At 30.2% G+C, this 15,359-nt stretch overlaps 1 protein-coding gene across 2 annotated transcripts in view; it reads left to right on the top strand.

Moving 5' to 3' along the window:
- LOC107440703 (lysosomal dipeptide transporter MFSD1) overlaps window positions 1-15,359 on the top strand; it is a 54,775-nt gene that overhangs the window by 23,072 nt on the left and 16,344 nt on the right. For both annotated transcript variants that reach the window (XM_087167229.1, XM_087167228.1), the window contains 4 exons: window positions 1,767-1,925; window positions 4,452-4,567; window positions 7,905-8,005; window positions 13,806-13,914. In XM_087167229.1, coding sequence (XP_087023355.1) covers window positions 1,767-1,925; window positions 4,452-4,567; window positions 7,905-8,005; window positions 13,806-13,914 — 485 coding nt within the window. The remainder of the gene's footprint in view (window positions 1-1,766; window positions 1,926-4,451; window positions 4,568-7,904; window positions 8,006-13,805; window positions 13,915-15,359) is intronic.

The following is a 15,359-nucleotide window of genomic DNA, read 5'->3' as shown; positions in this document are numbered from 1 at the left end:
AAGGCTAATATGGAATCCCTACTACTTTAAGGTTATTATGTTACCAGATGAATAAACTTACAATAAGATGTTTAACAGCAGTCAATTTCTACATAACCCTTCTGGTAGTGATGTGTGGCGAACTTATTTGTACAGCCAATATATTTAATAATTGCCACTTTTTCTAAAATTCCAAATTATTAAATATTATATATATATATATATATATATATATATATATATATATATATATATATATATATATATATATATATATATATATATATATATATATATATATATATATATATATATATATATATAGTTACTATTTATGTAGAGCATTTCCAAAGTATAGTACAGGGTTCATTTCTAAAATAGAAGCTCCACAAGTAGATTTCTGTAAAATTTTATTATTGTATTTAATGTTTTCAAATAATAAAGCTTTGAATTTCAGTTTTTTAACCTATTTTACAGCATAAAGTTTGTGTCTATTGACAAACATGAAATCTGTCATAAAACATAAAATAAATCTAAAATAATTGAGTACTTGCACTTTAAGAAGAAGAAGAAAACCTCCCATACCCACACATGTGACCTATGACGACAGCGCCAGCTAATCTTTCAAACTGGCGTATTAAAGTTGAGCTCAATTTCTCTCTCCATAAATTAGATGTTAATTAACGATACGTTAATTAAATACAGATATATTTTTGTTTCGTGTACCTGGCAACTTCGATGCATAATTAGTTTATGTTGGCTTCCTGCCTGTTTTTGTGCTAAGTCTCTGTGTAAATGTATAGTGGTGGAATTGAAATCTTTTAGAAAGAATGTGTCACTTAAGAGAATTGATCCTTGACAGGCTTGGTTTACTCAAAATAGAACAGTCGCTAATGTAAACAAATGCCACGTTTCAACAACCATTCAAGATTGAAATATCCACAGTACATCACTTGCATGTATCCCATTGTAATTATATTATTTGTAATTAAAATAAACTAATCAAATTATGAAATTTTATTAATTGATAACTTTTTAATTGATTTGCCCATAGATTGGAGAGAGAAAAAACTTATAAGAAGTAATTCTAGCAACAATTTTACCCTGGCCCCAGTTAGGCTGAATATAGTTCCTATAAGAACATGAACATTTACATTTTGGCAATAATAATCTATATAGGGCTGACATTGGTGGAAAAGTGGCTTTAAAATATTGGGTGATGTGGACATTTCTATAAAGGGTCGATGTTGGCTGAATAATGGGTGTGAAATATTCGGTTAATCTAACATATAGGGCCAATATCAATTCTATATAGGGACAATATCAAAAAAATATAGGCCCTTTTTATCCTTATTGAGTCATTAATGAATATTGGTCCAATGAGAGCCCAGGTTTTTCTGCTAAGGAAACTTTTAACTTGAACTTGACTGACACTTTTGATAAACAAAACCTGTTTCCCTGAAATTTTTAACCAATATGAAATAACCTAAACATTCAGGGAATGATTACAGTTTTCTTGTGCATTAAATATGAGAAATCAAAAGCATGTGCTTTAGAGCATGTGAAGTACACTTTTGTTTTTGTTTTTAAATTGGTGAATTTGCCAATTGATTAACAAATTTTTAAATGCCAGTTCTTATATTTAGATGGTGACATTAATTTTCCCTACATTGTGATGTTGTAAAAACAATTATTATTATTTTGTTGATTTTCTATTGTGTCCTTTCTTTACTACAGTGTTAATTTTTGCGTTTGGAAATAATTACTTAATAAATATGTATTTTCAGTTGTGCAAAATAGGGTCACTACATTCTGGTTTACGGGTAAAGAGTTGGCCCTTGCCTTTGGTTGTACGCTCACATTTTCTAGGCTTGGCAGTGTTCTCAATTTCTTTTTCACTGGACATTTAAATGATGCAGTGGGAATAAAATACACATTATGGATTGGTGAGTACATTTACAGTTTTAGTGTCACATAGAAGTTTTTTTTTTTTTTTTTTTTTTTTTTTTTTACAGTTGAAGATCTGCAACTCTATAAACCACATAACTTTACCATCTCTAAAGCAAACCATAATCATACCTGCCGAGTCTCCTGTATTTTATAACTCTCTTCTGTTTACCCGTATATTCTCAAATTTCTCCTTGTTTGTTAAAGAAATTTTTTTTAAAAATTGGTGATTAAATGTCCACTGATGGCAAAAATACTTCTCTCATTCCTCAACAGATGGTGCGATTGCCAGTACTGTAGTATGTTGAGTGTTTACAATTTAAGTAATTATAAATACTGGTTTTAACATATCTTTAAATAAAGATTTATTACACATATTTTTTACTTCAGTCTATGTAAGTGCTTAGATCATTTCCAATTTTGACTTACATGATTATGCATGATGTATCAAAACTTAACTCGCCACCTAAAAATGTCTCTAGTAAAATCGCCATTATTTTATTTATCCTATTTTTGCAGGTATGCATTTTTATCACCTAATTTATTAACAAACATGATGTTTGAGGTGTATTTCCCAAACTGACAAATTTTCATTTTCTTCTTCAACATTAGCATCAAGAATTATATTTTTCCTCTCAAAACTATGAAACATTTCTCTGAAAATATTGGTAAATTTCTGAACGATAGAAGTTAGAATTTTTTAGTTTCAAAAATTATATAAATGGATATTCTTAACATTATACAAATTTTGTATATTTAGAATAATTTTGTATATTGTTTTGTAGCCTAAAAAATGTCGCTAGTAAAATCTCCGTCATTTATTTCTCCAATGTTGGCAGGTATGCATAATTGATACATTTTTTTAAAATTTAGTTATAATATGATTGATAATTTTTTTCTTTTTGTAAATAATAAATATTCAGTGACACAACAGCCCATTGAGAGCCAGGCCTATTGTGCCCATCTCATACCTTGAGCTCTGGGGTGCAGGAGCAGATGTTCCGGTTGGGTGGTCAGTCAAACACAGAATCCCCAGTGTTTAGTCCGCAAGCATGCTTGATACTCATTTTATCTACCCACTAAAGGGATGAAGTCTGAGTCAACCTTGTCCTACCCGAGAATCGAACCCAGGACCTGTGGCGCACCACTCAGTTATGGGTCCTCGTGATTAATAAATACTTAAGTGTATATTTTTGTGTTTTCAACTATTTGTAAATAAAAATTATTTTAAAGTATTAATATTGATTTGCTAGAATATTTATATTACCATGTTTAGTAGGTAAGTCTTGTGATTTGTAAAATCATCCTATATAACAAATCCTTTATAATGCAAAGCCTCAAGTTTCAAGGTTTGTGTTATCTACTACTGTAATATGAACTCAAATTTGTTAGCCTATTTTTAAAAAAAAATGCGATCAAGTTTATCAAACTGAATTTTGAACAGATCATTTAACAGACAACTTTATGTTTGTCTTTTTTTTTTAATTAATAATTACATTTAAAACTTATATGTTTCAAGGGTAGAAATAAAGAATATTTGGCCACTGGTCTGTTTACTTGTCTCTATTAATTAAAACTGAGCAATAACAGTTTTAAAAAGTAAATTTAAGATTTATATGTTTCCAGGGTAGAAATAAAGAAAATTTGGTGACTGGTCTGTTTACTTGTTTCATTTAATTAAAAATAAGTAATAAAAGTTTTTAGAAGTAAATTTAAATGAAAAATCACATCACACAAAATGTTTAATGTTTACCGTTATAATCTATATTAATAAAAAAACACAGCTAATGTTTAATATTGGTTGTTGACAATTATTTTATGCTGGTTCGCGTCAAATTTTAGTGGTTCTAGACCAGGGGTGGCGAACCTTTATACACCAACGTGCCATTTTTTCTAAAAAAAACTGTTTAATGATGTCATAGACGTGCCGTCAAGTAATTTTGACTTCGTGATTATTAGGATAATAATACTAAATACTATCAACCGAAAACTATTTACATTGAAGAAAAAAAATACATTTTCAATGTCTCAGTTATAGGCGTAATTCAACTTGAAGTAACATCAGTGTGACTTCTGTTGCTGCAGATTAGATGACAAATAACTTATGTTAGGTTGTAAGATGTTAGTTTCAGCAAGACTGTTAATTTTTTTTGCTAGTTACTTATTGTTAACTTGTTTTTTATGGTTAATTGTTTTTTAGCATTAATTGTTAATTTTTGTATTAATAGTTGTTTATTATTTTGTTTGTTTTTGTGATTTTTAATTTAATTGTTACATATGCTTCAAATTGTAATAACATTTGTGTAATAACAATTCATAGTGCAATAACAATAGTGATCGGTGGGGTGCCCAAAATATTATGTCATGTGCCATAAATGGCACGCGTGCCATTGGTTCGCCATCCCTGTTCTAGACCAACAGGTCATCATTGCTTTCAAACTATGTGTTTTGACTGGTTAATTGTTATTTTATGATAATTTTAAATTTATTCTTAGCTACGACTTAAACATGAATTATAATTTTAGGAGCGGGTCTCTGTGGACTTGGACTTGTAGCAGCGATTATTGTTGGAACATTAGATGTTAATGGTTTTAGAAGACTTGGGTTGATGGATACTATAAACACTGAATCAAAACAAGTGGTAAACTTTTTTTTTTACTTTAATCAAATTTCAGTGAAACCCTGCTAGTCTATATACCACATTAATTTGGAGCATAATAAAATTTATGATCAATAAGATATTGTTTAAGTTATTTAAATAGAGGCTGTTCAAATATTACCTATGTATGTTTTTTTTTTAAATTTTGGACACCTCTTGCCCTTTATCCCCAAAAATAAGCAAATCACAAAACTTGCTTACCTACGAAAGTGGCAATACCCCCTTTGTATTTTTCTATAACTTTGTAACAACTCAATTTTACAATTAAATTCAAATTAAATATCTAATGCAATTAACAAAATAATGTTTTCATTCATTTTATAAAATTTTGAATCGAATATTCTTAAGGAATCTTTTGTGATTTCTTCCTGCGCTCAAAACGCTTTAATTTTCTATACTCCAAATTTAACTTTGGTTAAGAAGTTTAGAAATAATATTTTTTATTCTTAACCCTAACTTAGAGTTTTCAACCCTGAAAATATCCTTGAATAAAGCTAGTCTCAAGGTGAAAATAATCTTAAATCTAGGTCATTTTGAGATTCGCAATGTCTTGTATGCTCAGCTTTGTCATGAAATTTTAATGGGCGTTGCAATTTGATCCTATTGCTAGTGTGACGTCATTAGGGTCCTAAGTGACAATACTTTTTTTAAAAAGCTTTAAAAAATAATTTTTAATCCTTTTTGGATGGAAGGTTTGAAACTGCAATATTTTTGCTTTAAAGGATTTTAGCACAAACATTTTCATGATAGGGTGACCTGGGGTAATTCCTGATCAAAAAATGCAAACATCTATTCAAGATAGAATTTTAATATTTACAGGAAATTTGAGGCTATATGGGATGAGTCCTATGCTACCTTCTTTTGTTTGAAAATCTAATTAGAATTTAAAAGATTTTAAATTTTTAGTAATCAGGAATTACCCCTTCTCTTGATCATTTCTGGGGTAATTACTGATCACCAGTTTTTATAGTAAATGGGCTGTTTAAAAATAATTATACTATGGTAATTTACAAATAAGACATTAAAATCAAACAAATAAACCAAAAAGATATTTTTAAGCAGCTATTAAAACGTTTTATTTAAAAGCCGGAATAAAGATTAACACTTCAGCTCTGGCAGCAGCTCTCACACTGAAGTTTTCATTTTCAATCATTAAGAGAAATTTGCCAGTTTTGCTTTCTAGAAGCTTAGTATCCTTTTTAGGCTTATAATCTTTCACCATATTTATATTAGGTTAATTTATCAACTTAAAAATTATTCTAACAATGTACACACATAAAAATAAGATAGAAGAAAGGTAAGACAGGCTAGAAATGGTGCATATCAGAACACATTTGTCTTGTATACAGTTAAAAACAAATTTTGTGATTATAGTTAAATATATTTTATAGTTGTTCCACTTAATAAATATGAACTGTTATATAAGAAAAGACAATTAACTACTTCTTAGTTATTTTTTAAACTATAAGAAGAAATGAAAATGATCAGGAATTACCCCAGTGATCAATAATTACCCCATCTGTAGGGGGCAACATTTGATATAGTTTCCTATAATCAATTATAATGTTTACAATAGATGTGAAACAATTAAACAAAAGCTTACACTATTTTTATATCAAAGAAAAAGAAAGTAACTCAAAATATTTATTATTAAGAGAAGGAGGGGGATCTTTGCAGAAATGTGCACAATTTGAAACCCATCTTTGAAATGGAAAATGCAGAAAGTATTTTAAAAGATACTTATTTCGTTAAATTAAACAAAGAACTGTTATTAAGTAAATGTAGTTATACTTTAGTAAAGTGTACAAGCTTTCTTGTCCATGTCTCAAATTTAAAAAATATTATTTTTAAAAAAATAAAACTTAGGTGATCATTATTTACCCCAGAAACAGTGTGATCGTGAATCACCCCGGATCACCCTAATGAAAAGAAAATTCCGACCCAAGGTTACATGCTTTCTGGGATGAACCTAGTTCGAAGTATTCAGTACAGGATTTGTGAAACTAATATTGATACAACGGACCGAGTTTCTCGTACCTAGATCTCTTAGATCAATCTTGGTATGTCTGATGCAGTAACAATATTACTAGCATTACTTAGTTGGGGTATTCCACTGACTCAAGTATTTTGGTTGATTATACATCATTGTGCATAGCTTTTTTAAAAAGTTTTTAAAGGTGCATATTTTTGATTTTCATTTTTTAAAAGCCCGTTAAGGTGCTTTTTTATTGAGTGCTTTTAAAAAAAGTTTAATTTTCCCTTTTTGAAAATGAGATTTTTTCTCCACCCTGTCGATTTTCGTCACATATTATGCAAAAGCATGGTTTTCACATTCTTCTATTCAGCATTTTTAGAATTCATTCAAACGCAATACATTTCAGCTTACCATCAGTCCGTAACTTACATTTTACTTGTTTGATGAAATACTTGTGGGTCTGCATTTGCATCTACTGAGCTGGGTTTGGTAAGATTGTTGTACTCTCATGTGCAACTCTGCTGCATTTTGCAAGATATTCTCAATTTCAGGCTTCATTTTCCACCCACTGAAATTGAACCGAAAAATCTCTCCTTTTTTTTAAGTGTTTGAAAGTTCTTTTGCATTTTGTTAATGTATATCATCATTATCAATGGCTCGATAGCCCAGGATGAGACTTGGCCTTCTCAGAAAGTTTTTTCCAGGCTAACCTTTTTCCTGCTAGTGTTTTTTAGTTTTTAAGAGCAAAGGGTCTTTTTCTTGGCCATCTATCCATCTCAAATTCGGCCTGCCTCTTTTTTGTGTGCCTATTGGTCTGGCATTAAAAACTCTTTTTGTGGTACAGTCTTGAAAACTCTTTTTGTGGTTCATTCTGTTAATGTGATCTGCCCATTTTATTCTTTGTCATTTAATAAAGTTAATAATGTCAGGTTCATTATATGAGTGATAAAGCTCTAGATTTGATCTTCTAAGCTATGCACTATTTTTTTTTAAATTCCTCCAAAAATACTTAAGACCTTTCTTTCAAAGGTACCTAACATAGCCTCATCTGTAGATAGGGTCCAGGTTTCACAAGCATATGTTAAAATTGATTTTGAAAGAGATTTATGTAATAAAACTTTTGTTTTTCTATGAATTACATTAGATTTTATGTATTTTCGAATTACATTAAAATATTTATTGGCTATAATATATCTTCTTTGCATTGTTAATGTATATAGTGCTTAAAAATATTTTTGAGTGCTAAAAAAATATTTTTGAGTGCTTAAAAAATACTTTAAAGGTGCTTATTTTTTGACTACGCACTCTGTTATTGAACTGATGCTTTGCTGTTTCTTTCTTCAGCACATATCTGATGTAAAATACTTCTCATTATCTTATTGGCTGCTGATACTCACTATAATGTTCTTCTATAATGGTGTATTTCCTTTTGTGGCAGATGCAAGGTAAGTTTTTAAATCTTAGAAAATATTTTTTGTTTTTAATATCATAAATGTTCTATTAACATTTTTAAAAAAATATATATTTAAATATATCGATGTTATCTTTATATTCAGTTCACATTGTTTTAGTGTATATTTAAAACTTCAAAATTCATTCTCTCTCTCTTGTTCTGCAGTGGACTGATCGTAAAGACTCGGTTCCCAGTGGAACACGGAAGTCAAGCATTATTGGCTGCTTTCAGTAAGGGGGTGTGTGTGATTGTTAAGGTCTGCAGTGAACTGATGGTTATGACCCAAGTCAAAATTTTTGATAGTTTTCCATTGATGGAACAACATAATCTTGATTTTAACCATCAATAATACCATCATAAACCATTATATTTTTTTATAGTAACCAACATAAGTAACCATCATCACAATGTAGGATTTTGGACTGATTTATGATGGTCCAACATAACAATAGCAACTTGTTTTGATGGTTTGTTCATCTTGAAATATCGGAAATTTCCTTCATAGTTTCTTAGAAATCAAATTTTGAACCGATTATGAACCAACATTTCCCCAACGTAGGAATTCGAACTGATTTATGATAGGCCATCTTAAAAAAAATAAAAAATTGTTTTGCCTGTGTGTTCTTGCTGAACCAACAAGAATTTCCATTAAATCATCATGGAAATGTATAGTTGGAACCATCATGGATCGCCATGATTGTTGGTACAGGAGAATCAAACTTCTCTTGATGGTTAACCATCATTGTATTAAGATAGTATTTTCCATCATGGAATAATGGAAGTTTGTTAACATATCAAAAACCATGAACATGTAATGGAAAATGTTGGATGATGGTGACCATCAATTGATGTTGGACCATCCCTGAATCGTGCTGAAACCAACACAAACCAGCAAGAATTTTGACTTGGGTATTGTTACCCTCTTCATCAACCACTATCAGGGAATGAGATCTAAGTTAGGGTTACAAAGATTGTCTTTATCTGATGTTATTGAAGTCAAGCACTGGCAGCGGTCAGTAAGCATGTGAGTGACCACTTTGATCAGCCTGCATAGGGCCAAGAGAGAGCAGTATCTGTCCTCGTTAAAACTCTTCTACCATAAAGGGATGTTTCCCAAGGATGAGACCGTCGCCAATAGCCCAGCTCTAGTATGACATAAAAAAAAGTACCTACCTCTCTCTCTCTTTTGAGGAAATTACTGTTGTAACAGAATTAAGAAAATGTACGGTGATTTTTGTATCATATAGCTTAGATTATTTCTTTGTGATCCGCATTGAAATTTCATTTAGCCAAATTATATGTGTGTTTATTTACTTTTTTGTTTATTTATAATTTTTTATTTTGAAAACAATTACCAAACTCAATGATTTGAATGAGAATCTACTTTTTCGTCAATATTTTCTTTCTATCAAGTTTTATTACTTTACACGAAAGATCTTCTAGTTCTACTAATAAATAAATGTATTAATATTTTAAAATCAAGTTTTAAATCAATGATTTTACTTAACCTTTTATATTTAAAAAATATGTGACTAATAATTGTTATCCATTACAAATAAATGCTGTTTACAGCCACTATAAAAGTTAGCTTTACTGAAAACAATTGTGATAATTTCACTACCTAGATATTTTTTAATGTAAAATTCGAATTCATATTATATACATGCTTAATTTAATCTAAATTAGCAAATCATGTTCATCTGTATTTAAACAAGTGTATCGTAAGTTCTTTTTTGTTAGATCTACTTTTCAGTTACTCTGATTTCATATACTTTTGGGTTGTGGTATACCTTTTGTTGTGTCATCCTATTTTACTTCACTTTGCTGATTATTGTTCGTATTACAATAATAGTGTTGCAGTTAGCCTTCTATTTAACGAACTTCCTTTTGCGATTTTTTTTCTTCCAGGAACCAAGAACATTTTGGAAATTTCTTCGTAAAATAATTTCCGAATAGCGAATTGAATTTTATGTATAATGAACTATTCTTTGAGATCCACTTTCCCTATTTCCCAAAATATTTTAGAACATTTCTAACTTGTTGATGCAATTTATGGGAGAAATGACCTTGAATTGATTTTCAAAACCACTTAACTTTCAGAGAAAGCAGTAAAATCCCTCTCCCTCTTTGTCTCCCTCTTGCATGTCAAATGAAAGACTCACACAGAAATTTTATTAGCAGCAATTAAACTTAGGAATGCATGTGGTAATATACACTCTATAACAAAAAAATTGACACACCGAGAAGGAGTTGTCCAATTGAAATGAAAATTGGTGGATAGGAAGACAATGTGCAGAATAGTAAATGATTAAAATTTCAGAACAATTGAATAATTTATTGCAGAGTTACAGTGACAAGTTCAATAAGGTGTTGACCCGCCTCTAGCCTGGATACAAGCTGCCACACCGCTGAGCATAGGCCGATAATGCTCCCGGGAGGTCTCTTGCGGTATTTCCTGCCAAATTCGATCCAATTGTCGAACGCGGTCATCAACATCGTTCCCAATCGCAATTGCCTCCCCATCATATCCCAGACATGCTCGATGGGAGAGAGATCTGGTGATCTGGCAGGCCAAGGAAGAGTTTGACAAGCTTGCAGACAGTTCTTAGCAACACGTGCTATATGTGGTCTGGCATTGTCCTGATGAAAAACTAGCCCAGGGTGCTGCAAAAAGAACGGTAGCAAAACAGGTCTTAGGATGTCGTCGACGTCCCGCTGTGCAGTAAGTGTACCTCGAATGACAACCAAAGGGGTCTGGCTGTCAAAGGACATGGCACCCCAGCCTAATCGAGCGTCGATTTTACGCGTCTTAGTGCGTTCTTGGTGCATCAATTTTTTTGTTATAGAGTGTATGTTTAAACTTACTTTTATAAAAAATGCAGCTATAATTTTATGCATAAATTTAGCTTTTTTTAGTTGAAAATGTATGAATGTAGCATGATAATGTAACACTGGATACTGTTTATCTCATTCTTGCTTTCCATGCAGATTTCTTTAAAGGTTAAGATTTGTAAAATAAATAGTAGATACTAGTTTACAAGATAAAGGGTTATTTAAGTATTCTTTTGTGTTATTTAAGTATTTCAAAGATGATTTTCTATTTGACGAATTTTTCATATAATGAACATATTGGGACGTAATGACTTCGTTAAATAGAGGTCTGACTGTATTTTTATACATTAAAAATTTACTACAAATGTGCGAACGTATTTATGAACAGGTGTAAAAAAAAATATAAGCATAGTACCCACAGAAGCATATGTATCAGAAAAAAACTCAACAGCCACTCCAAAGAAAGAATAGGGAAATACAGGGAATTTAAGTGTCACTTGAAGTAAAAGGAAAATGCAAAAAATTTTATTTTTTCTTTACAAACTGGGAAAATACAGGGAATTTTGTTTCTTATTTTCGTCTTTTAAAGAATGGTGACCACTCAAAGCGTAATCTAAAGGATATTTAAGGATGATATTTCAGCTATACTAAACTATTTCATTTACTATAGCATTTTTTAAGTATGTTCAGCTCTTCCTTTTTTCTCTAAATGTTTCCAGCAATTGTAACTAGTATAGTTAGCCCAATATAGCACACACAAGAGAACAGTGATTGTGTTTCTTCTTAATATATTGTGTATAATATGTACAGGGTTTTTTTTTCTACAGAAAAAGATCCAGAATTGAGTGGCAACCCTGACAAAATTGATAATTTCTTTCTAAAAAAAGCTACTATATTTCCTTTTTTTTTTAAAAAGTATCTGTATAGCTAATATGAATTTTTTGGAGTGAATCAGAATCAAATAAGAAAGTTTTATAAATCTTTGCAAATTTAAATTATACATTGTTTAATTTTTTGTTTCAATAATAATAAAGTTATTTTTTCACGAAAAATAAGCAATAATCCTGCAACCAAATAAGGAAAACAGTTAATTTTCATTACCAAACGGGAAAAAAAAGAGATGGATTTGGGGTGAAAATATTTATTTGCTCATTCAATTAATCTTGTAAATTTTTATTTATTATGTCTATACAAAAACAATACAAACAAGCCTTTTAGAAATCCCTAATCCAGACTTCGCAAATATCTCGATTCTTATTCACGCGATTTTAATATCAATCATCTATTTTCGTATTTACTTGATTTAAAAGTTGCGCATTGTGATTCATATACACTATTTAAATATCGTACATTATGATTCTTACGAGATTTAAAAGTCCAATATCGCATTTTGTATTTAAGCATTTTTAAAATCGCAATTTTGTTATCAAACATCTATTTTCGTATTTATCTGATTTAAAAGTTGAACGTTGCGATTCTTATTCAGGCGATTTAAATATCGTTCATCGCGATTCTTATTTACGAGATTTAAAAATCCAATATCGCGATTTGTATTTACGCGCTTTTAAAAGCTTATGTAGCGATTCGTATTTACGGGAGCTTAGAATCCAATGTCGTGATTCGTTTTTACGGTTGCAATATCAAACATCGATTTTCGTTTTGATACATGCTTTAAAAATTAGACATTGGGGTTCATGTTCGCGCAATTTAAAAATTATGCATCGTGATTCGTATTCACGTGATCTAAAAATTAACCCTCGGGATTTATAATCACATGATTTACAAGTTTTAAAATCACACTTTTTTGTCAAATTTTTAGATTTTGAATATATATATATTCTTGGATTTCCTCTTTTTCTCTTTTTGACTACTCTCATCCTTGATATTGGAAGTCGATAGAAAGTCAATTTTTTATTGTATAAACGTTAAGCAATGAGAAAAGATTATCGAAATATGTAATTAGCAATCATAACAAAATTTTAAAAAATACTCATTTGTGCTTTTTTTTTTTCCTCTTAAAAGTAATGATGTGATTTTATGAGAAAAATTAGGAATTTGTTGTATTGAGTACTGTGTTTAGTTGCACAAGGTCTTAAAAAAGTTAAAATAATTAAGTAGCATCAGCTGTAATAGTAATTAAATACTTGTCAGTAATCTTAATATGCTGATGGGAAGGAGTGTCGGTTAACCAAAGTATATGATTGGGCATTGGATAATTGGAGTCCTACTACATATACATGTATGTAATCGAATTTAATTTGACTCTATTGAAAATATAATACCCCCTCCTAAATGAATGTATGCATCTACGCCTGACACTGATCTGCTTTTATAGGGTTGGGGTTTTAGACAAATTAAACTAGTTTTGGACTGTCTTAAACTGACTGGAACTGTCTTAAAGTGTCCGAAACCTTGAATATGGGTAAAAGGTAAAAATTCTGTAAGTATAACCATTGTACACATAATAACTACATGTATTCATAAATATTTGATGCTTTTTATGCAATTTGCTTTAACTCTTTAAAGGAAAATAATATAATATATAGATTTATAACATTTGAAACTCCACAATACATTGAACAACAAAAGTGAATACCTTAAAACATGAATACATATACTCTATACATATGTTTTTAATACTGATAAGTTATGTTTTTGCATAAGTATAAATAATGCAAGATTAAAAATAATAATAAATTTTTTAATAAAACCAAAATTGTGTTTATTTTTTTTTCTTGTTCAAAAATTAACCTTTTTTCACAATATTTTTTTAAAAATTGTGATATAACTTTGAGTAAAGGGGTTTTGGACAGGGCGGTTTAAATCGTGGATTAATCCGTTCTGTCCCAAACCTTGCCAACTCTATTCATAAATTGTAACAAAATGGTTATTAATATGAAGCTTTTATTGTATACCTTGTTTATGACCCACATTTAATGTAGATTTGTTTTGTTCTGCAGCAAATTCATTGTAGACAAGTATCATTATGATGATAATGTGGCAGCATACATGGCTGGTGCTATCTATGATGTATCTTTAGTGATGTCTCCATTTTTAGGAGGACTTATTGTGAGTATCTCTTTTAATCTTTATATTTCAGTGATGAATCATTACTATAAATATGGGTCTACACCAGGGTTCACCATAGTGAGCCCATCCAAAAAAAATGTATCCAGATAGATCAATAGTTGTTGATATAATTTTATTTTATAACCGTTTGTTTAGTTTTATAAATTTTTCATTTATTAATATTTAATTTTCAATTAAAATTTAGTGTTTTAAAACTTTATTGTAACTTTTAAAAGATAGCAATATTATTTCATTAAATATCATTTATTTTGTTTTAATTCAGAGATGTCAGCACAATTTTTTCTAGGAGTCTGTGCAGTAGTAAGTTTCTTTTCGAACCTTTACTTTGTTTTTCGCCATGGCCTGAATTTATGTATGAATTCGATGCATTGTGGATGTTTATAATATTTTTTTTTTTTTGGGACCAGCTCCCAAAAGATATTACATTCAAGATTAATTGTTATTTTTTCCATAACTATTATGGTTAGCTATTAATTTCGAGGTGAGTCATTTTTTTATGTTTCGTTGACAATCGTTGTGCTGAACTGACTGAAATCGTTTTCATGTTCAATTAACTAAATAATTATTGCTGCTATCTTATTAACAACTTGATTACTGTTACAAATTTAATTTCAGTTTATTTTTTGTGAAATAAATTATTATCCAGTATTGTTTATTGTTCGATATATTATTAAGTAGAATAAAATGTTCTTAAGATACTTACTTTGTCAGGGTTTAAATTTTACAATATTATTATTTTTTTCTTTCTCATTTCTATTTTGGTCATTAATTTTACCTGGTCCGTCATTTTACTATCACACATATACCGTTATTAAACAGTCGACCCAATTTTTTGGGCTTACGGCTGCTAATGTTTTACTCCGTAGCCTTGTAAATTTGAACCCAATCCACGAGACAAGAAACTCCTGCATCAAGCATTGGCTTTCGTGGATGACTTTTTGATGGAACTGACCTGCATTTGCTTTATATGGAGAGGAGAACCTTGCACGGTTAACCTGATGGCAAGGGGACTCTGATTCGTTTACCACTGATGATATTTTACAATAGCGCTGTGGTCAGTGCGAGCTGGGTGTAGAATTTGTCTCGAAAAGCCATCCCTGAGATTTGAACATGATTCACCTCATTGGAAGGCAAACACTGTATCACCTGAGCCACCATGGCTCAGATCAATGAGTTGTACGACAAACTCAAAATAATTGTAAACTATTGTCATTTACAGGGGCGGGCAATCACACGGAGTGCCAAGTAAGGAGGGTGCAAAGCAAGACCCCGATGTAATGCTCTGTAAACTACTTGTTTCCCTCTTTTTTAAAATGTTGTTTGCTTTAAAACTAAATTAATAGGCTGTTTTTTATTAATCATATATTCTTAGTTATCTTATTATAATTATCTTATTATAAGATAATTATCTATTAATTAATTAC

The sequence above is a fragment of the Parasteatoda tepidariorum genome, chromosome 7, assembly GCF_982258835.1.
Source record: "Parasteatoda tepidariorum strain Cologne lab strain chromosome 7, Ptep-v5.0, whole genome shotgun sequence".
Taxonomy (NCBI): domain Eukaryota; kingdom Metazoa; phylum Arthropoda; class Arachnida; order Araneae; family Theridiidae; genus Parasteatoda; species Parasteatoda tepidariorum.
This window is presented reverse-complemented; position numbering and strand designations above follow the sequence as displayed.